This window comes from Lipotes vexillifer, unplaced genomic scaffold (genome assembly GCF_000442215.2).
Source record: "Lipotes vexillifer unplaced genomic scaffold, Lipotes_vexillifer_v1.1 scaffold591, whole genome shotgun sequence".
Taxonomy (NCBI): domain Eukaryota; kingdom Metazoa; phylum Chordata; class Mammalia; order Artiodactyla; family Lipotidae; genus Lipotes; species Lipotes vexillifer.
In genome coordinates, this window is record NW_006791954.1 from 2,867,208 (window position 1) to 2,888,435 (window position 21,228).

At 56.6% G+C, this 21,228-nt stretch overlaps 2 protein-coding genes across 2 annotated transcripts; both read left to right on the plus strand.

The window, feature by feature from the left end:
* The first annotated feature begins 157 nt into the window (after positions 1–157).
* Positions 158–5,623, plus strand: MRPL10 (mitochondrial ribosomal protein L10). The gene is made up of 5 exons (XM_007465130.1): positions 158–227; positions 1,978–2,147; positions 3,374–3,538; positions 3,794–3,938; positions 4,661–5,623. Exons 1-5 carry the CDS (start codon positions 176–178, stop codon positions 4,915–4,917), a joined length of 789 nt encoding a protein of 262 aa, XP_007465192.1. The 5' UTR covers positions 158–175; the 3' UTR covers positions 4,918–5,623.
* A 3,506-nt stretch (positions 5,624–9,129) lies between these two features.
* On the plus strand, positions 9,130–19,170 carry OSBPL7 (oxysterol binding protein like 7). Its single transcript, XM_007465131.1, has 22 exons — positions 9,130–9,204; positions 9,313–9,438; positions 9,615–9,668; positions 10,280–10,393; positions 10,749–10,859; positions 10,955–11,072; positions 11,750–11,853; positions 12,207–12,299; positions 12,388–12,520; positions 12,609–12,703; positions 12,887–12,982; positions 13,653–13,790; positions 14,385–14,482; positions 15,420–15,663; positions 15,810–15,947; positions 16,796–16,859; positions 16,959–17,037; positions 17,961–18,105; positions 18,204–18,348; positions 18,435–18,561; positions 18,772–18,894; positions 19,062–19,170. Exons 1-22 carry the CDS (start codon positions 9,130–9,132, stop codon positions 19,168–19,170), a joined length of 2,529 nt encoding a protein of 842 aa, XP_007465193.1.
* The last annotated feature ends 2,058 nt before the right edge of the window (positions 19,171–21,228 follow it).

Below are 21,228 nucleotides of genomic sequence, written 5' to 3' on the forward strand. Positions count from 1 at the left end.
CTAGGAGACTGGACGCCAGATGGGTCATACGGGAGGGCGGGATCGCCGGTGCCGGGCTCGGCGCATTCGTGTTGCTGCTCCAGCCGGCGGCTCCGCCCTCCGCTTCCGGCCCTGGGACTACCCACAATCCTTAGCTACTTCCGTCTCGCTGCTCCCGGCCGTTCTTCCGGTGGCGATGGCTGCGGCCGTGGCTGGGATGCTGCGAGGGGGTCTCCTGCCCCAGAAGGGTAAGGAGATCGCCGGCCTCCTTCCCCCATCTAATTTCCTGTGAGTCCAGACTCTAGTAATAACGACAACACAGCAAAAACATCAGCGACAACCACAGTATTTATTCTCGACGCCCCAGTCCCCCTGCCTTGTTTGGGGTTTCTCTAGCCCACCACCCAGCTCTTTCTGCCTCCAGAGATTCCTTAAGGTCTCAGCCTAAATGTCATCGCAGGCCTTCCCTCGCCACCCTCCGCAAAGGTTTCCCCTGTTAAATCTGTATCTCTCACCCTGTTTACTGATCCTTTCGCCTTATCACAATCTAATTTAGCATTTCTTTATTTGTTGTTTTCTCTATTAGACTATAAGCTCCATAACGGCAGAGCCCATGTTCATTCAGCATAGCCAGCATATGGCATGGTGCTTGACATTAATAGGCATGCTATAGATATTTGTTTAATTAATGATTTTGAGTACATAATATAGGTCAGGTACAGTGATAAGTACTTTACATGTATTATTTCATTTAAACCTTAAAGCGTCCTTTCAAGAAGGCATTATCTTCCCCTCTTTACAGATGAAGAAACTCAAGTTTAGACCAATTGAGTGACTGGTCAAGGTCACAGCTAGTAAGTCGCAGGAGAGAGATTAAAATCTGTTTCCATGTGTGTCAATTATATCTCAATAAAACTGCAGAAATTTTTGAAAAATCTTGTTCCATCTGATCTAACTTAACAGTTAGGTTTTGTGGCCACTGGCAAGAAAACCTCTCACTTAAGCAAATCTCCATGCTTTCTGACTGTTAGAGCCACCTTCTGGCTGCACCTTTCTCTGCGATCCCATTCCGGCCTTGGGAAGGGCTGAAAGTGGGAAGCTCTAGCTTGGGTCCTTTTGTTGAGCGTGAAGCGGTTACCTTGGCTTAGGGCTTTCGAGTGGCTCCCTTGTCTTCTGAGGGGTGCTCTCCAGCAATGCCTGTAAACAAGAAGCATAGAGGGGAGGGAGACTTGTTTGGGGGAGCTTTGAGGACAGTATAACTTTTCCCTCTTGCTTCAGATCATGGGGGAAGGAGCAACGCGTAGAGCAGTGGTTCTCCAACTTTAGCCAGCATCAGCATCACCTGGAGGGCTTGTTAACACTGTTTTCTGGGCTCCGCTCCAGAGCTACTGACTCATAGATCTAGGACGGGGCCCGAGAACTTGATTTTCTAACAAGTTCCTGGGTGATGCTAATGTCAGGTTGGGGAGGGGTGGTGGTGGTGCACACTTTGAGAACCACTGGCTTATAGCAGGGATTGGCAAACTGGCAGGGCTGGTCACCATTCTTTCCTACATAGTTGTATTGGAACACAGCTACATCTGTTTGTTTACATATTGTCCATGGCTACTTTCATCATACAGTGGCAGTAGCGATAGGCCATATGGCTCTCAAACTTAAAATTTTTGTTTTGTCATTTAAGAAAACGTTTGCCCAGCTCTCTCCTCCTTTTTAAAATGTATTCAAAATACTTTCTCCTTTGTTCTCATTTTTTCCTTATTTCTTTGCATAAAGAGCTGGAGAAATGGGCACCTCCAAGGATCAAGCACCTGAGCTAAGGTCACCAATTAAAGAGAAGGGAAGGTTCGGGGATTCAGGCTTTCTAGCAGAGTTCCTTGTCCCACTCAGTGCTGAGGCTAGCTCTGTGAACTCCGGTTGTCTGTGCCTAGGGGGTGGGTTTTGTCCATCTGGTGCAGACTAAGAGGCTGCTTCTCACCATATGGCCGTTTCTTCTCCCAGGCCAGCTGCCCACCCACCAGCTTGTCCGCTATGGCTCCAAGGCTGTTACCCGTCACCGTCGTGTGATGCACTTTGAACGGCAGAAGCTGATGGCTGTGACTGAGTATATCCCCCCGAAACCTGCTGTCAAGCCCAGATGCCTGCCGTCCCCTCCCAGGCCCCCCCAGGAGGTAAGAAACAGGCTGGGCATGTCGCCTGGTGATGGGATGGTGGATTAAAGTGATCTTGTCTCTGTGGCTATAATGAAATAGCACTCTAGGACATGGTCGTCCACATCATTACTTCCCCACTTTGACCCTGTAGTCCAGATACTTTCAAATGAAATCTGCACTTGATTCTGCGTCGGCCTTTTGGGCTCTGTGGTTTGGACAGGGTTCCTGGATTTCCTTCATTCTTGTCTCCAAAAATGTGTGTGTGAAAGCTATCCACACAGGCGGAGGTAGGAGAGAACATCGCTCCCGTCTTGAAGCTTCCATGTTTTCTTAGAGGAACAACACGAGGTTTTTTTGTCCTTGAAAAAGACCAGTGGAGAACTGGTAACTTCATGGTGGTTCTCAGCTCCACAAGTTCTCAACTTTGAGAAACACTGTCTTGAGAAAACGAAGTCTTGTTCTGTAAAAATACCTCAATTTTGAATTAACATTGCAAAAGAGTAATCTTGTATTTATAATTGGTAAAATAATTCAGTATGAGTACAGTGTCAGGGATAATTAAATGATTTTGACAGTATTAAAATAATGTTGGGTCAGACTGCTGTCCAGTTCAAGGGGACTGAGCATTCTCAGGTTTTAAAAACACTGCTCTAGGGAATTTCCTGGGAGTCCAGTGGTTAAGACTCTGTGCTTTCACTGCCCAAGGCCCAGGTTCAATCCCTGGTTGGGAAACTAAGATCCCACAAGCCACACGATGCAGCCAAAAAGAATAATAACAAAAACTTAAAAATATATATTTATTTACTTATTTAGGCTGCACCTTGTCTTTGTTGCGGCACATGGGATCTTCCTTGCAGCCTGTGGGCTTCTTTAGTTGCGGCATGTGGACCTCTTAGTTGCAGCACGCATGCCGGATCTGGTTCCCTGAACAGGGATCAAACCCAGGCCCCCTGCATTGGGAGCGCAGAGTCTTACCCACTGGACCACCAGGGAATTCCCAATAATAAATTTTTTTTAATTAAAAAAATAAAAACACTGCTGTAAAGCCTGTGGTTATCAAATGGAAATGAAAGGATGGAGTGGGAGATAGAACATGTCTCAGAGTCAGGGGCCCAGCTCTCCTGCCTGTACCCTGATCTTCATTAGGGCATCACTGGAAGCTCCAGCACCTGTCCCTAAGGGAGTAAGGGGTGTAAGGAGACGGGGCATTTTACGTCCCCTTGGTCCTCCCTTTCTGACTGCAGGAGACAGGCCTCGTCCGGCTCCTCCGTCGGGAGATAGCAGCAGTTTTCCGAGACAACCGAATGATAGCTGTCTGCCAGAACGTGGCTCTGAGCGCGGAGGACAAGCTTCTCATGCGGCACCGGCTGCGGAAGCACAAGATCCTGATGAAGGTCTTCCCCAACCAGGTAGAGAACGGCCCTCTGGCGTGGGTTGCCGTATTCCCCTCCCTCACCCCCATCTCAGACCCCAGCATCTCTCCCAAGATATGGCACTCCCGACTCCTCCCTGCCACGGCAGCCCTCTAGTCCGGGGTCTAATCTGTGATTAGGGTTTGAGGAGACCCTCGGCTTGAGCCCTCAGCCTGGTGTGGCCTGCGACCAAGGTGCATGACTCTTTTCTCCTACTTGACCCCAGTAAGCCCTTCTTTCTTGCTGTTCCAGATCCTAAAGTCCTTCCTGGAAGATTCCAAGTACCCAAATTTGCTGCCCCTTTTTGTGGGGCACAACCTGCTGCTGGTCAGTGAAGAGCTCAAGGTCAAGGAGATGGTGCGAATCTTGAAGAGTGTGCCTTTCCTGCCGCTGTTGGGTGAGCAAGCTCCCCTGCCAGTTGGGGGTGAGGGTGAAGGGGAGTGGGTGCTAGAGCAGCCTGGTGCCATCTTCAAGGCTTGTGTGGGTAAAACTGTGGACATGCTTGGAGGGGACACCCTCTCACGATGGAGCCTGCGTCAGTAGCACCATTTGATGAGGGCTGCTTGTGTGTGTCACTCCGCGGAGGGGAAGTTCAGACACCTTGAGTCTAGTAAGTGGGTAGTGGGTATTGAAACCCACAAAGACAAAGATACTTAAAACAAATAGCCCAAGTGAAGGGTACTGAGGGATAGTGAGCAATGTTTCCTAGACTCCCCTGATGCCGAGAGTCCCTGGAGGTGCTTCTTTCAGAGAATACTGATTTCATAGGTCTGTGTTGGGGGGCAGGAATCTGTGTTTATTATACAGACTCTCCCCACCCCGCCCCCCCCGCCCCAAACACACACTCCATGGTTCTTCAAGGAAGTTTAGGAAACAGTGACTTAGTGGGGATTGGACCAGGTAGATGTATTATGTAAGGGATTCTAGGGAAGAGTTAGGAAGGAAGGGAGAGGATTGATCTGAAACAGTGGGAGTGGGGCGGGGCACAAGTGGGAACCAGATTTTGGGGAAGGCTGGGAGGTAGAAAAGGGCAATGGAGAGCAAATCCCTAGGGTTGGACCATTATTTTTGGAGAAGAAAAGCATTTGTGGGAGCCTCGCTGATCCTGTGTTCTTCCAGGTGGCTGCATTGATGACACCATCCTCAGCAGGCAGGGCTTCATCAACTATTCCAAGCTTCCCAGCCTGGCCCTGGTGCAGGGGGAGCTGGTAGGAGGACTTACCCTCCTCACGGCCCAGACCCACTCCCTGCTTCAGCACCAGCCCCTCCGGCTGACTGCCCTGCTGGATCAGTACGTCAGACAGCAACACGAGGAGGACCCTGTCGTGCCAGCCAGTGGGCAGCCAGATCCTCCCAACCCTATTCTGGACTCGTAGCCAGCCTCTTGTACCCAGCCTGCCCATAAATACACTCTGCCCCGTTGGCTGTCAGAGATATGGGGAACTTGGGGTGGGGAGTGGCGTTTGTTACCTGGCTTTCACTGACAAAGATCTCTTCCAGTACATGGCAACCCAGAGATGCAGAGGGATCCCATTTCAGAACGGAGGTGGCTCATAATCACTGTCTTTGTCCCTAGTTTTCCCAACTTGGGACCTGATAGCAGCGGTCTCTTTCCGTTCTCCAGGTCCAAGGCGGAGAAGCCTTTGGTTTCTGTGTTCACTGCCCTTGCTGCACGTGCCTCCCAGCCTATCCCCTCATGGCTCCAATGTGCCAGAATAGCTCAACTGAGTAATAAATTGTGCTGAGAGTGGCATCTGTTGAGATCCTACTATGCCAGGCTCCCTTTACATGTGCTAGATCCTGTATTTCTCACATGTTATCCCCATTTCACAGAGAGGAAGACTAAGGGGAGGAGAAGTTAAATAGCCCGCCCAAGGTCATGCTGTTGGCAAGAGTCAGCACAGGGACTGAACCAGGCTCTTCCTGCTCTGAAGATGCTGCCCTGGTTTTCTACACTAAAGCTTTTTCATTAGGGTCCCAAGTGTGCTTGGGTGTTAATTCTGTGCCCTCAGGGTGTGCCATGTCGTGGAAAAGTTGGGAGCACTGCTTTATGATAAAATGAAATGCATTTTACTTACTGTGTTTTGCTGTTGACAAGCTTATCCTCCCTGTAGACTTATTGCCAAGGTCATCTCTGACTCACTTCTCTTCCTAGAAAATCCTTCCTCTTCCCATGTCCAAGCCTGTTACCTCCCTGTACTTGCTCCCACAAATGGCATTGCTTAAGTGCTTGTCCTTTTGAAGGCAGCTGCCCACTTTGTCCAGTATCTGGCACATCTCGGGTGGTTCAAAACAAAAGAGCTGCGACTTCCCTGGTGGCGCAGTGGTTAAGAATCCGCCTGCCAATACAGGGGACACGGGTTTGAGCCCTGCTCCGGGAAGATCCCACATGCTGTGGAGCGACTAAGCCCGTGCGCCACAACTACTGAGCGTGCACTCTAGAGCCCGTGCCACAACTACTGAGCCCACGTGCTGCAACTACTGAAGCCCGCGCACCTAGAGCTCGTGCTCTGCAACAAAAGAAGCCACCGCAATGAGAAGGCCATGCACCGCAATGAAGAGTAGCCCCCGCTCGCCGAAACTAGAGAAAGCCGGTGTACAGCAATGAAGATCCAATGCAGCCAAAAATAAAATAAATTTATTAAAAAAAAAAAAAAGGAGCTGAGGGAAAGCCAGGATTCTGTTTTAATAAGGGGGCCTGGGGGCTCTTGAGTAGGAGGCCTCATCCAAGTCTCAGGGAACTGGAGGTTTTTAATGGAGAGGGGGTATATGACAAGAAGCCTGCCCTTGTCCTTGATTGGAGCGCATTCCGGGTGGACACGGGTGATGCGGGGAGTTAGTTGTTGATCATTGCTCTGGGAGCAGTGCCACAGCTTCCTTAGTCCTGGGCAGACACTGCTCTGGCAATGATGATCTGCAGCAGCTTTTCCTTCCCTGGTTCAGGACCAGCTTTCCACAGTGCCCAGCTCTGTGCCATTCGCCCAGGGATGCTCAATCAATAGGAATTGAATTAAAAGGCCCCTGAGGCTCCTGGATGCCAGAGCTGGTCTGGCCAGTGCTGCCCAGTGCTCTCCCTGACTCCCAGAACCCTGTCAGGTGCTAACAGCGCCCTCCTGGGGTGGCAGGGACTGCTGAGGTTCTGAATGGAACAGAGAGCAGGCATCTCCTGAGAGATGTGTAAGCCAAGGCCCATGGGACAGCTGGTTGGGGAAGTGGCCTATGTCATATTGGGAATCAAAGAAGAACTTCGAATTGCATCCTTCGCCTGCTGGCATTGCCTGAAGCCACAGCATTAAACCCACTTCTTTCCAGAAAGTGGCTGCACTGCACTTAAAGCTGGCAGTCCAGTTCATATTCATTTGAATGAATTCTAGACCTTTCTCAAGAGGTAATTTTTAATTAGAATTGAGCAGCTGCACACAGTACTCCAGCAGAAGGGCAGAGGTATTCAGAAAGGGAGGCCAAGGGTACCAGAGTTGGCTCCAGCTAGCCTTTTAGCAGCCAGGTGGTTACTGCCCCAGACCTGCCCCCCATCAAAAGACTTGGTAGGCTGGGGGGTGGGGGATGTCTTACCACATAGGTGCTTCCGGCCCCCAGGGGTCCCGACCTGGTGGGGCATCACCCAAATGACAGCCTCCCTGTGGCCCTGTTGAACTTTGCCCTGCTGACTGCCTTTGGCACTGTCAGTTGTGGTTCCATAGGGGCATCCCTCCCTTTGTGTCAACCTGAAAGCTTTGCTGGCTCCAGATTCCACAATCTATTTTCAGATGTAAAACTGAGAGGCAGGGGTTAATAAAGAAATGGCCTTGGGTACTAATTGGGGTCAAGGCCATGCTAGTGTGAGCAAATTCTTTACCAGCACTAGCTTGGGGCCAGCAGCTCCCTAGTCCTCTGTGATCTATCTGGAACTGTGCCCATTGGGGACTCTGCTCCCACTCCCAAGCTTTCTGGGCGCTGGGGAGTCGGCTCAGCCCTGAGTCCTCCGGAGAGCAGGGGGGCAGAGCTGAGCGGCTGCCCGGAGTTTGGCTGGAGGAGGGGCCGGGGGAGGGGGAGGTGAGGAGATCCGGCTAGAGGGGAGGCTCCGACGTCTCCTTCCTTCCTGGTTCCTGCTGCAGCTGCCGCCACTGCTCAGCTCCGTGAGCAGGGAGCTGGCGGTTCGGAGACGGTGACTCAGAGGCGGAGCGGTGTGCGGGCCAAGGAGCACTGCTGTCCATGGACCCTGGGGTAAGGGGGCCGCGCTGGCATCAGCTGACATTCCCCAAGAAGGGAACATTCACCTGAAGCTGGTGGGTCTGCTCTTCCAGAGATGAGGGCGGGAATGGAGGTGGAAAGGGGGCACCCACCTGGCTCATCTCGACCTGCACCCTCTACTAACAGAGCCTCCCCTCCACCTGCAAGCAGTGAGGGGCCAGGATCCCACGGGGCCAGGAAAAGGACATAGAGACACCCAAAACACTGGAAGAGTTTGTTAACTTTCAATGGCTGAATGTAGGAGTTTTCCCCCAGGTCAGCCTCTGGTAGCATGGGCCCCTCTGACCTGACCTCCTGGCCACCCACACCCCACCACGTCCCTGTCCCTCCTGGCCTCAGCTCCACTGGAGGATCTGGGCTGCTTCCCTAGCCTCAGGCCAACCTTGCCCCTCCAGTCCCCTCCCCCATCTCACACACACAGAGCCTCATGCATTATTGATCTCCCCGTGGAGCCAGGATGACCAGGGCTGGTGCCAAGGGCGCCTGTAGGCACTGCTGAGGGACCTGTGTGGTCCTCGGCATGTGTCTCCAATGGCTCGTCCCCCGCTCTCTCCAGGTGGGTAGCACTTCTCAGGAGCTCCAGGGATGGGGATGAAAGAAAGGAGGCTTGGGGGACGGGGGGACAGAGGGTCCGAAGTGGGCATCCTAGGGGGGCGATCGATGGGAGGCACGGGAAAATGCGGGCAGTCTCAGGCCTCAGTTTCCTCAGGCAGAAAAATGGGAGCCCAGGAACTAGAGGATATGGAGGCCAATTGGTGGGGAGCTAGGGTCAAGAGGTTGGGGGGCTCTGTAAAGGGATGATGGCAGAGGAGTCTCCATGCCGTGGTGCTGAGCTCAGGGATCCTGGCGGAAGAGGAGCTGGGTTGAGATCTCACATGTCCAGTCTCTGGATCCCTCTGTCCTATTTTGGAGCCTCTTCCTTCACTCCCCTGCCTCACCTCTGATTACCCCCAGGGAATCCTCCAGAGAAAGCACGGAGTGTTTCCTGGAGCTGGGGAATGTGTGAGTGCCTAACGTGGGGCAGGGCTGACTTTTCGAGGTTTTCTTTTGGCACCAGCCTGCCTGCTGCGCGCTCCACCTCTCTGGGCAGCGGGCGCGGAGACCTGCCCAGAGTGGGGTGGGGACAGGCTTGGGAGAGGTGTGGCAGGTGAGCGGAAGATGTGCTCCGGGGCTCTCATCCCAGAGGGTGCAAGAGGGGCTGGAGGTGGGGAAGGTGATAGCCAAGTCCGTGCTAACAGGGTCTCTCTCTGCTTCAAGGGCCCCCTCAGGACAAGGTGACATCTTTCCCCTTACACTCTTGTCTACGTCCTCAGCAGGGAGTGGCCACTCCCTTCCCCATGGACTTCCAAGAGCGGGACCCTCCCTCCCTGGCTGAGAGCACACAGTCCGCCAAGCCCAGCAGTGCCCAACAGGTCTGAGGGTGGGGAGTAGGCAGTGGGTGCGCCGAGCTTGGCCCACAGGGGAAAAAGGTAGAGGTGGTCGCTTCACCGGCCGCTCCCCAACTCTGTCCTGGACTGCAGGCCTCCGAGCTGTGGGAGGTAGTGGAGGAGCCTCGGGGCCGGCTGGGGGCAGAGGGTATCATGCCCGAGAGGCAGGAAGGCCACCTGCTCAAAAAGAGGAAGTGGCCTCTGAAGGGCTGGCACAAGGTAAGGAGGCAGGGCAAAGGGAGGGGCCAGACGGGGGCACCGGACGGGGATGTGTGGGGTTGCCGGGGGGGGTACTGGCTGTTTGTGTGTCAGAAGAAACTTCTGTATGGTTGCTCTCTCCCCACATCCTTTCCTCTCTGCCCCCCGGGCCCTGTCCCTTCTGGGCAACGTCACAGAGATACTTTGTGCTCGAGGATGGGATCCTTCACTATGCAACGACTCGGCAAGATGTGAGTCAGGGCCTCGGCTCAGGGATGAGGGAGGAGTTTGGCCCCAGAGTGCCCTGAGCGGGCAGGGGGCTTCTGGAATCCTCCAGAGCAGGGTCTGAATCCCAGGGACACCAATTATTGGGTGTGGGGTCTTGGGCAGGTTACTTCCCTGGGCCTCAGCTCCTCATCTCTACGGTGGAGAGAGTACAGCCACCCACTTATAGAGTCTTTGTCTTGGTGAGGGCTCTCAGGACAGTGCCGGGCATAAAATAAGTACCCTAGACATGGGAACTTTATCATCCTCGTCCTTGTCCTCTGCTCTTGCAGGAACAAGGAACTAAAGGCCTAGACACCCAGGCTCTCTCCAAGAAGGTGCTCCTTTCTCAGCCTCGCAGATTCCTGAGGGTGGGAAAAGTTTTCCTCACTCTGTGACTGCCTAGAGCTCAGATTGTGACTTGACATAGCGGGGTGTCCTGTGGACAGGAGGACGACTGACAAGTCCTGCTGATACTGTGACTTGGGCATGAGGGTGAACCTGCTGCCTGGCCCTTGAGCCTAGCGTGACCTCAGTGATGGTGGCCCTGGTGGCCTAAAACCAGTCCCCCTTTCCCCCTCCGATCTCTCCACCCCAGATCACCAAGGGGAAGGTCCATGGCTCCATTGATGTCCGACTGTCGGTCATGTCCATCAACAAAAAGGCCCAGCGCATTGACCTTGACACTGAAGACAACATCTACCACCTCAAGGTGACATCCCTGGGAGCCAGGTGGTGGCTTGGTCCTCAGCCTGTCAGAGGCACTGGGGCACGCAGGAGAGAGGGACAGGGGCCGAGGGTCTGTCTGAGTTTGATCAGAAGGGAGTTCCTACCATGTACGATAGCCAATGGCAAACTGGCCCTGTCGGTTGTTGTGTGAACAGGAACAGAGCTGAAGGCTTGGACACCTGCAGAAGCTGTTCCTGCCTCCCCGCAAGGGACCTTTGCATAAGCTGTGTGCTATAGGGAGAGACCCTGCCTGCCTGCGGACCAGAGCCCCAACTTCTTGCCCCTAGAAAGCAATCCTTCCTTTCATGCATCCCTCCCCTTCTCCATCACCTCTGCAGATCAAATCACAGGACCTGTTCCAGAGCTGGGTGGCTCAGCTGCGTGCCCACCGCCTGGCCCAGCACCTGGATGTGCCCCGAAGCCTGCTGCCCAGCACCACTCACCGGAAGGTAAGATGGGCCCTGGGGCAGCGACAGGTGATGTGGGGATTCAGGATGAGACTCAGGGAGGCAGGCACCTTCCTGACCCTTGACTCACCCCACAGGTTCCTGGTGCCCAGCTTCCGGCAGCGGGTAGTGCCTCGGCTCTGCCAGGGGTTGGACCTCGGGAGAAGGTGTCTTCCTGGCTGAGGGACAGTGATGGGTTAGATCGCTGCTCTCATGGTGAGGGGCCCCTGGCACTGCGCCTCCGTGGGGAGGGCCCATGCTATTGCATCTAGGTGGCATCAGCAGTCACAAGGAGGAGAAAATGTTACCTCCATCCCTGCCTCTGGGAGCCCCAGTCTGATGGGGGAGACAGCCTCCATCTCTAGGCTGATCAGGTCTCCTAGGGCCCTGCCCTGGGGAGCCTCAGGCTTACAGAGAATGATGGGGCTCGTGCTCTAGGCATATAGACAGACCCGGACACAGGGCCAGGACTCATGAAAAAGAAGATCCAGAGTGCCAACGCAGGGAGGGGTCCTGAGGAGTAGTGCCAGGGAAGGGATGTGCACTAGAACCGGATTCCTGGAGTTGCAGGCTGCGATGCTGGCCTGGGAGAGGGAAATGCAAACCAAGGGGGGAGAGCAAGAGTGGGAGCCCCCTGGCCTGTGTGGAGGTGGCCGAGGTAAGGTGTGGTATGGGAACAGAGTGCAGATTGGGGTGCGGGCACTCCTGTGAGGCCAGACCAAAGGGTGGGAGCTGGGAACTGCTTTGGGCTTGTGAGTGGGGGAGGGCAGCCAGTGTTGGGATTTCCGTGGCTGCTGGTGAAGTCTTTGGAGGAGGAAGGGAAGCTAAGGGACAGACTCTGGGGGGCCTGGCCGGTGTTGGGAGAGGGACTTCCTCATTCATCCTTCCCGCAGAGCTCTCTGAGTGTCAGGGGAAGCTCCAGGAACTCCACAGACTCCTCCAGAGCCTGGAGTCCCTGCCCCGGATCCCCTCAGCCCCTGTTATCCCCACACACCAGGTAAGGTCCAGGGGAGGAGGCAGGGGCCCGCCCAGGGCTATCTCCGCTCTTGCTGTCTTCATCTCCATCACTTCCCCGGACAGGTCCCCAGTCCCCCTTATATGCTGCGGTTTCCTGGAGAGCCACCATCTCCCCGTTGCCCCTCCCCACCGTGTCCAGACCGCCTCAGGGTTGTCTTTCTGCCCCTTTGGAGCGACCCCTTCCTCCTGTGCCCAGGCGGCTGCCAGGCTGTCGGTCTTCTGCCTCCGGGATGCTGGTGTCTCTGCGTCCTCCTTCATGACCGTCTACCTCTCTCCCGGCTTTGGTGGTCTTCCCCACCCTGAGACTGAAACTCCCTCACCTCGACTTGCCAGGCCTCGGTGACAGCCGAGAGACCCAAGAAGGGGAAGCGGACCAGCCGCATATGGTGCACACAGAGCTTTGCCAAGGACGACACCATTGGGCGGGTGAGGTGGGGTGTGGACCCTGAGATGCTGGGTGGGAGGGAGGCTCTGAAGGAGGCTGCGCTCTTCAACCCCTCCCCTTCGCCTACAGGTGGGTCGTCTCCACGGCTCTGTTCCCAACCTGTCTCGCTACCTGGAGTCCCGGGACCCCTCGGGCCCCCGCGGGCTGCCACCCCCAGACTATGCCCACGTGCAGCGCAGTTTCTGGGCCCTGGCTCAGAAGGGTGAGTGCGTGCCCTGGGGGTGGCTGGGGGCAGGCGGGGAGAGGGAGAGGGAGAGGAAGGGAGTCTGATGGCCGGCCTGCCCCCACAGTGCACGGCTCGCTCAGCAGTGTCCTGGCCGCCCTCACCACTGAACGAGACCGACTGAGGGACCTGCACCAGGGTTCGGAGCCGTCCAGGCTGGGGGTGAGGCTGGGGGCAGGGTGGCCAGTGGGAGGAACGGGCCCAAGCCCTGAGGACTGCAGGCCTGGGGGTGGTCCCGGACCTGGGCCGGGAAGGGAGGTTGGAGGAGGCAGGCTGTGCCCGGCAGGCTGGGGAGGGCTTCACCCGCCCCGTCCCGGCACTTGTGCCCTCACCCTCTCCCTGCAGGTCTCTGAGGCCGCAGCCGGCCCGAGGCGCCTCCACTCGCTGTCCGTGTCTTCCGACACCACTGCAGACTCCTTCAGCTCCCTCAACCCCGAGGAGGTGGGAGCCGGGGTGGGCTGTGGGGACCATTCCTCTGGGCCTTCTTTCTCAGCAGAAGTGAAGGCGTGGTTGGCGTTCAGACCTGAAACTCCAGCCCCTTTCATGGAACACAGGCAGCAGCCACATCTGGGTCATTTCTTAACAGCGTGCAGAGTGCTTTTGCTTTTAAGTCAGAGTCCCGGGGGGCAGTGATTCTTACCCTCAAGTTCACAGATGAGGAAACTGAGACTCAGAGGATCTAAATGATGGGCCCAGGCTCCCGTACTACATGGGTTTGAATCTGGCTCCACTGTATGCTGGCTTCATGACCCAGAGCCTCAGTGTCCTAATCTGCAAAGTGGGGGTAATAATTGCACCTACCTGGTAGGGTGAGTGTTGGGATTGATGGAGTTGATACACGCAAAGGGCTTGGAGCCGGGCTCAGAGTCAGTGCCCAGGCAGTTATTATGGAACCCGTGTCTCTTCACTTCCAGGCCGGGATCTTTCCACCAGGCCTTCGTACCCCACTACACTCGCTCCCCTCCGCATCTTCTCCTGCTCAGCAGGTCTCAGACACAGATAGTAAAAGTCCCCAGTCACACTTCCCTCACAAGGGAGCTGTCAGGCCAGGGGAGCCCTGCCTGACTCTCCCGGCTGGGCCTTGGGCCTGACACCTGTCCCGGTCCCACAGCAAGAAGCTCTGTACATGAAGGGGCGAGAGCTGACCCCTCAGCTGTCCCAGAGCAGCGTCCTTTCCCTCGCTGATTCCCACACAGAGTTCTTTGATGCCTGTGAGGTTCTCCTCTCTGCCAGCTCTTCTGAGAATGAGGTGAGGGAGCGGGGAAGCTGGTAGTGAGAGAGGAGGGACCCTGGGAATAGAGGGGTGGGGTCCTGGGAGACTGGAATCTGTAGATTCCCAAGTCCTTTCTAACCACCTCAGCCACTTCTCTGGGAACACGTCCAGATGTGCTGGGTTTGTGTGGCCCTGCTTAGAAATCTCTGCTGGGGACCCTTCGTCCAGTTTGATGTGCTCCATCCCCATGGGTTCTACTGAAACTGCTGCCTCAGCTGCACCCCATCATCTTCCTGTGACCTCGTTTCAGCCTTAGCACTCCCTTGACGCTCACCCTCCTGACCCTGAATCCCAGTAATCCCCAGCTTCCCTTCCCTTAGTGTCCCACCAAGTCCCTGAGCTGTCTCCCTGCTTGTTGTAAGGCTAGGCCCTCTCCCTCCCAAGGTGGCAGGGCACACCAGGATTCCAGGCCTCCCAGGGCAGTGTCTTAGGGCTCAGACCCTCCCAAATATATTCTCTTCCCCTTCCCGCCAAAGGGCTAGCTGGGCAGATTGTTGCCAGGCCCTGGGCACTGTCCAGCTGCCTGGGGGAGGCCTAGTCTGCCCAGCCTGTCATCTGTCCCTGGCCCAGGGCTCAGAGGAGGAGGAGTCGTGCACCAGTGAAGTCACCACCAGCCTGTCCGAGGAGGTGCTCGACCTCAGGGGAGCTGAGCGCTGTCAGAAAGGTGCCAGCCAGACGGGCGGGAGGGAGGGCAGGAGGTGGGCACAGCAACGGGGTTTGTCCAGGCCCAGGCCCCTTGGGACGTAGTCCCTTGTAGTACTGGTGGGCTAATGGCTGCGGGTGCTGACTCCAGGGGTGACCCTGGGGGTGAGTAAGGCTAAGCTGTGACTGTGCTCCAGGGGTGGCCCTGGGGGTGGGGCAGGCTCAGCCTGGGGCTAGTCTCCACTCTGGGTTTCTGTGAAGGCTTGCATGGGCCTGATAGGCAGAAGGGCCTGCTTGTTAGCAGTGTGGCTTTGTACGTGTCATTTTCCTTCTCGGAGCCTGTTTCCTCATCTATAAAATGGGCTGAATAATTTTATTTGTTTTATTTTATTATTATTTTTTTTTTGCGGTATGCGGGCCCCTCACTGTTGTGGCCTCTCCCGTTGCGGAGCACAGGCTCCGGACATGCAGGCTCAGTGGCCATGGCCCACAGTCCCAGCCGCTCCGCGGCATGTGGGATCTTCCCGGACCGGGGCACGAACCCGCGTCCCCTGCATCGGCAGGTGGATTCTCAACCACTGCGCCACCAGGGAAGCCCTGGGCTGAATAATTTTGACATTGGTTTCTGTGCTTATGAAATGGAGCAGAAGCCAAGGGTGAGACTCAGGAAGGGCTTCTGGGGTGCAGGGTTTCTGTTTCCAACAGTGGGAACTGTCCTCTGGTTCTTAACTCTTCTTAACTCTGCTCACCTAGATCCCCAGGAGCTCATCAAGAATTAACCACTCCCCACCACCCCCCATCCACCCCCCCCAAAAAAGAATTAGCCCCCAGCCGCCTGCCCCATAGTGAGTCGAGCCTGGGGCCTGGGAGCGAGCAGACGTAGGAGCACCTCAGGAGCTCAGGAGGCCATGGGCCTGGTTGCGAGATGCCCAAGGCAGAGTGACAGGCGGGTTGGCCCCGGGATTGTGTTCCAGGAGGAGCCGTGGGACCACCCCGCCGCCGATGCCTACCCGCGGCCAGTGGGCCCGGGGCCGACGTGAGCCTGTGGAACATCCTGCGGAACAACATCGGCAAGGACCTGTCCAAGGTGTCGATGCCCGTGCAGCTCAATGAGCCACTCAGCACCCTGCAGCGGCTCTGCGAGGAGCTGGAGTACAGCAGCCTTCTAGACCAGGCCAGCCAGACCACCGACCCCTGCGAGCGCATGGTGGGTCCGCCCCGACCCCGGCCCAGGCTGCCGCCGCCTCCCAGGATCTGGTCTACCGGGCCGACCCCAGGCCCCCGTCCTGGCTCATGGTAGGGTGGTGGCGGGGCGGCATCTCCTCTGATCCCCCGGCGCCCCGCCCCCTGCAGGTGTACATCGCAGCCTTCGCAGTGTCAGCCTACTCCTCCACGTACCACCGAGCGGGCTGCAAGCCCTTCAACCCTGTCCTGGGGGAGACCTACGAGTGCGAGCGGCCTGACCGAGGTTTCCGCTTCATCAGTGAGCAGGTGAGGCCCTAGAAGAAGTGGGCTGGTCGGGGCAGCCATGTGGCCAAGGCCGGGGAACACCTGGGCTTCACGGGGCCAGGGCGTGGGCAAGAACATCCGACAGTCGGGCAGTCAAGGGAGGAGCTCCCCGCTCCTTGGGGAGAGGGACTTCAAACGAGGAGTTACTGCACCATGTTCTAGAGCTGGGATTGTGGAAGCTCGTAGGAGGTTATTCCGCTCTATTGGTTGCTTGGTTTTTAAATCCTGGAGGCCACGGGAGTCACGAGAGAGTTTTAAGCGGTAGAGTGGCATGCTTAGAATTGCACTTTGTAGAGAACACACTGAGGCAGTGGTGGGTGCCGGGGGATGGGGAGAGGCAAGGAGGGCAGGCTGTGGGGTCCCTGAGTTCAAGGTTCCAGATGGGGAGCTGTTCTAAAGAGGGCAAGGCCGAGTTTTTCCAAGGGTGTGTCGTGGAGATTGCAGGGTGATAATCGGCTTTGGGGGAGAAGATGATTAGGGAAGAGGGTCCTCATGGGAGGGCTGGCTTTCAGGCAGGGCATGGGTGGAGGCCCCACCTGTCACTGCTAGAGGACTTGGGCAGGATCTCTGGAGGGCACCATGCACAGGGTCGGCAAGGAGGGCCCTAGAGGGGAGGGAGGGAGAAGGGAGAACATAGGGGCCTCGTGGGAAAGGAGAGGGAGATGGAATTTGGGTGGTGGCCAAGGACACCTAGACAAGAGACCTGGAACTAACTGGTCTGGTTCCCAGGGGAACTGGGGATGGGGGTGAGGGATGTTGGGAGCCTGGGGTCAGCAGCAGACCCCAGGGTCCTGAGGAGCAGCCTCTAGAAAGCTTCCTTGCTCATCAAGGTCTCCCACCACCCCCCCATCTCGGCGTGCCATGCGGAGTCTGAGAACTTCATATTCTGGCAAGGTAAAGGACGGGGCTGGGGGTGAAGCGCAGTTGGGGGAGGGCTGGAACACTCTCTGGTCTTATCTCTGCAGTCGTTCTCCTTCCCCCACCCAACTCCAGACATGAAGTGGAAGAACAAATTCTGGGGCAAATCCCTGGAGATTGTGCCTGTGGGGATGGTCAATGTGAGCCTGCCCAGGTGAGTGTAGGCACAGGCCCCGCCTACAGGCCATCCTGCCCGGGCTGGGATGGGGAGGTGGGAGGGACAGGAGAGAGGCCTGGTCTGAAGCTGCTCAGGGTGGGGCAGTGTCTGTACTTTTATACCTGGGTTAACAGCAGTTGTCAGTAAAGAAAGGTGAAAAGTCTTAGAGCTGGAAGGGCTCATCAGGGTCATCTGATCAAGTGGCTTTCACACTTTTTGACCATGACTCACAGTAAGGAATGCATTTGAGACTTCAAGTCAGTGCACAGTAACCCATTCACACACACACACACACACACACACACGCACACGCACACGCACACGCACGCACAAGCCTAAAGTGATTCTAAAGTGATTTCAGGACTGCTCACAAACCACATTTGAAGCACCCTCATCTAGCCATGTTATAGGTGGGGAACTGCAGCCAGAGGCCAGTGCAGGGGTGGGGAAGACCCTGGACTTCAGGGTCAGAAGTCCTGGCTGGGAGTATTGGTTCTGCTACTTAATAGTTAGACAAGCGGCAAAAAGACTTGACGCCTCAGAGCCTTGAGTCTGCTCGTCTATAAAATAAGAGTAATAAGTAATATTCGACAGAAGTGGGGAGTAAACAGGCTGATATATGTGAACAGACATATACCCCAAGGACATGGACCCGTCTATGTTTTTACTCCTGTGACTTAGGCACTCTGGAGCTTTCTCAACAGATGGAGACGTGTTAGTTGAATACTTTCTGTGAAGGCTGCCTTGCTTTATAAATATGTCGTCCTTCATGGGAGGACCATGAGCTGGAACCAGGACCCCAGGGTTCCTTTCCCAGACCCACATGACCTGCTCTGATGAGACAGGCATTCCCCGGCTCAGGGTGGCACTTGTTCCCTAGGGCCGGCCAGCTGCCCCCCGCCATGCTCTGTCTCTCTCAGGTTTGGGGACCACTTTGAGTGGAACAAGGTGACGTCCTGCATTCACAACATCCTGAGTGGCCAGCGCTGGATTGAGCACTACGGGGAGGTGCTCATCCGGAACACGCAGGACAGCTCCTGCCACTGCAAGATCACCTTCTGCAAGGTGGGTGGCCTCCCTGCCCCACCTGTGTGTCCCAGCAGCTCACCCCGGGGAAGAGGAGGGGACACCTCCTTAAGCCCTCTGTCCCACCCCCACCCCAGGCCAAGTACTGGAGCTCCAACGTCCATGAGGTGCAGGGTGCTGTGTTCAGCCGAAGCGGCCGCGTCCTCCACCGACTCTTCGGGAAGTGGCCCGAGGGCCTGTACCGGGGACCTCCGCCGGGCGGTCAGTGCATCTGGAAACCCAGTAAGTGGGGCGCTTGGGGCGGGCTGGGCAGAGGTGAGGGCAGCTGTGCACAGCCCACCTGCCCCAGCCCCCTGCCTTCCCCCTAGACTCAATGCCCCCAAACTATGAGCGAAACTTCGGCTTCACTCAGTTTGCTTTGGAGCTGAATGAGCTGACGGCAGAGCTGAAGCGGTCCCTGCCTTCCACAGACACGCGGCTCCGGCCAGACCAGAGGTCAGTGCCAGGCGGGTGCTGCTCTGGAAGCTCCGGGCTCCTCCCTCCCCACGTGGGTTTCCACACAGACCTGGGACTATGTCCTTCCTTCCTTGAGTTGCCTCAGGGACATGGGACCCGTTTGGGGGCAGAACTGGGCAGGCACAGCGGCCTTGGATTTGGGGGCCTCTGAGAGTGGGCAGTTCCACTGACTGCCGTCTGGATGCTCAGGTACCTGGAGGAGGGGAACATACAGGCCGCCGAGGCCCAGAAGAGAAGGATTGAGCAGCTTCAGCGAGACAGGCGCAAAGTGATGGAGGACAACAACATTGTCCACCAGGCTCGTTTCTTCAGGTGCCTCTGCCCCCCTCTCCGGGTCTCTCTGCAGCCCAGGCCCCCCTCCTCCTCCCCACTCGCCCCTTCCTGCTTTGAGTGGGGCCAGCAGCGTAAGGCAGCATCTCGGGACCCCGGCCTCAGTGCTGGATGTTCACCCCTCTTCTTCCACGGCCCCCTTCCCCCAGGCGGCAGACAGACAGCAGCGGGAAGGAGTGGTGGGTGACTAACAACACATACTGGCGGCTGCGGGCCGAGCCGGGCTACGGGAACCTGGACGGGGCCGTGCTCTGGTAGCCCAGGCCCCAGGGGCAGGAGGCCCCGGTCCCCCCCTCCTGCCCCCGCCCCGCCACGGACACATGGGCGAGGCCAGGCTCTCCCACTCACTGCCCTGGAGACCAAAGGGGAAGCCCTGGCTCTGGCCCTCTCCCCTCTGCCGGCCAGAGGGGCTGCATCTCAGCCCATCACCCACCCCTTGTTTGGGGTAGGACGCAGTATTCGTGCTTCCCCAGTCTTGTTGCCCCAGACATCCAGCATGTAAGACCCTCCTTGCTCTGCCAACCCCTTCCTTACCCCCTGGGGTACTTGGGGGAGACTCCAGGCCCTCCAGGATCTGTTCCCCATTTCAGTGCCTTCCTAGGACACAGGGGACCCCTCGACGTTCCCCAGGATTCCTATGCCCAGGACTCTGGCCCCAGCTGTGAGGTTGGAGTGAGTGAAGGAGAGGGGCTGGCCTTTTCTCCCACCCCCCTCCCTCCCATGCCCCATCTCCAGCATCTTCTCCCCATGCCCTGGCCCAGAGGGGCTCCCTTTGCTTGGCCCTGGCAATTTCTCCTATCCTCCTGGATCCCCTTCTCCCAAACTGCAAAACGCCTGCAGCTGCCAGCCCCTTCATCCCTGGTCCTCAAGTGGTTTCCTTCAGTCTCAGCTCAGTGGATCCCCCAGAGCAGACAGGGCAGGAAGGGCGCCTGGCCTCTGACCCACCCGGAGTGAGCGAGCACTCATGAGAGTGTTGGTTTAAGAGTGTGTGTGTGTGCCTGTGTACTGCTTGCGGGCGAGCAGGATTCCTCGTGTAGGCCGGATGCCCCCTGCGGGGGGTCCGCCACCATTGCTGCTCATTTTACCAGTCTGCCTCTGATTAAGGTGAATTGCTATGACATTCCAAACTCCAGTAAAGACTGTCCCAAACTTTGGCCTGTGACCATTCATTGAAAAACACGTGCGCTCAAGCGCAGTGAAGGCCCATAGCTCCCCACTCACCTGGGCTAAAGACCCAGTGTCATCTCTCTCCCTGAATCCTCACCTCCTGTCGGTTCTGCCTCAGCGTCTCTCTGGCCCCTTCTCGTGATTGCACCTAGCTTAGGCTGGGCCCTTATCAACTTTCGCCTGGACTATTGCAGTATCCTTGGAGCCTCCAGTCACTTCCATTCTAATGCTGGCTTTCAGGGTGATATTTTAAAAGAGAAATATGGCACCTCATACCTGCTTCAAATACATCCATTGCTTCTGAGCGCCTCAGGGGAAAACCCAAACTCCTTAACCAGGTAGAAAACTGTGTGGTCCCTGTCCCCCTCTGGCACAGAAGCTGCCCCCACCCCCAGCATCCTTGGTCAGGTCTGTGCTCACCGTCTCACCCCCTCAGTGACTTTTCAAGGGAAGCTGGGACGGGGGAGGAACTAGAAGGGATGGGAGGACAGGGCGAGCTGCATTTCTCCCCCTCCCGCACTGCCTCGGCTGAGTTCAGGTCCCAGCTCTGTTATTCCAAAGCTGTTCTGATCTTGGTCAAGTGCCTTGCCTTTCTGTTCAGGGACTCTGTGGTCCTTCATTTGGCTTCTTTTGTGTCTTAGAGGAGAATGTATGTCCAGGCTTCTGATTTCATTAGTTGTCTCCTAGCCCCTCAGCCCACCGCACTGTACACACAGGCCCTGCTCTAAGAAAAGGAAGTCAGGGCCCCGTGTCAGGTGTTGGCTAGAACAAGCAGTGAATTCTGCTGGCAGTGTTGAGCTTTCTCAGGCAGGCATCTGAGGGGACTGGGGTCATCCTAGGGACACAGGCTGCTGGAAGCTGTGCTAGGGTTTGGTCATCTCCTAGTGCAGGGGTTTGGGCGGAGTCGTTATGTGCTGATTTGCAGCTCTCAGAGGACACCTCACTTCCTCTCCTGGAGGACAGGGTCCGGATCTGATCCCCTGATGCTGGAGGCACCCACCTCCCTGCTCCCCAACGGCATGCAGCCCAGGTGGCTGTGAGTGGGCTTTTCCCACTGGCTCTGCTACAGGGCGAAGGAAAGCAGCATCGGGGCAGTGGTGGGGATACCCTCAGGGTCTGACCAGCGCCTGCTCAGGATGCAAAGGTGTT

Coding starts and splice junctions, on each gene's coding strand:
- MRPL10 (XM_007465130.1), top strand. CDS start 176: ATGGCTGCGGCCGTGGCTGGGATGCTGCGAGGGGGTCTCCTGCCCCAG. Junction 3,539..3,793: donor TGAAGGTCTTCCCCAACCAG/GTAGAGAACGGC, acceptor TTGCTGTTCCAG/ATCCTAAAGTCCTTCCTGGA. Junction 3,939..4,660: donor GCCTTTCCTGCCGCTGTTGG/GTGAGCAAGCTC, acceptor GTGTTCTTCCAG/GTGGCTGCATTGATGACACC.
- OSBPL7 (XM_007465131.1), top strand. CDS start 9,130: ATGGACTTCCAAGAGCGGGACCCTCCCTCCCTGGCTGAGAGCACACAG. Junction 10,860..10,954: donor CCAGCACCACTCACCGGAAG/GTAAGATGGGCC, acceptor CTCACCCCACAG/GTTCCTGGTGCCCAGCTTCC. Junction 16,860..16,958: donor GAACTTCATATTCTGGCAAG/GTAAAGGACGGG, acceptor ACCCAACTCCAG/ACATGAAGTGGAAGAACAAA.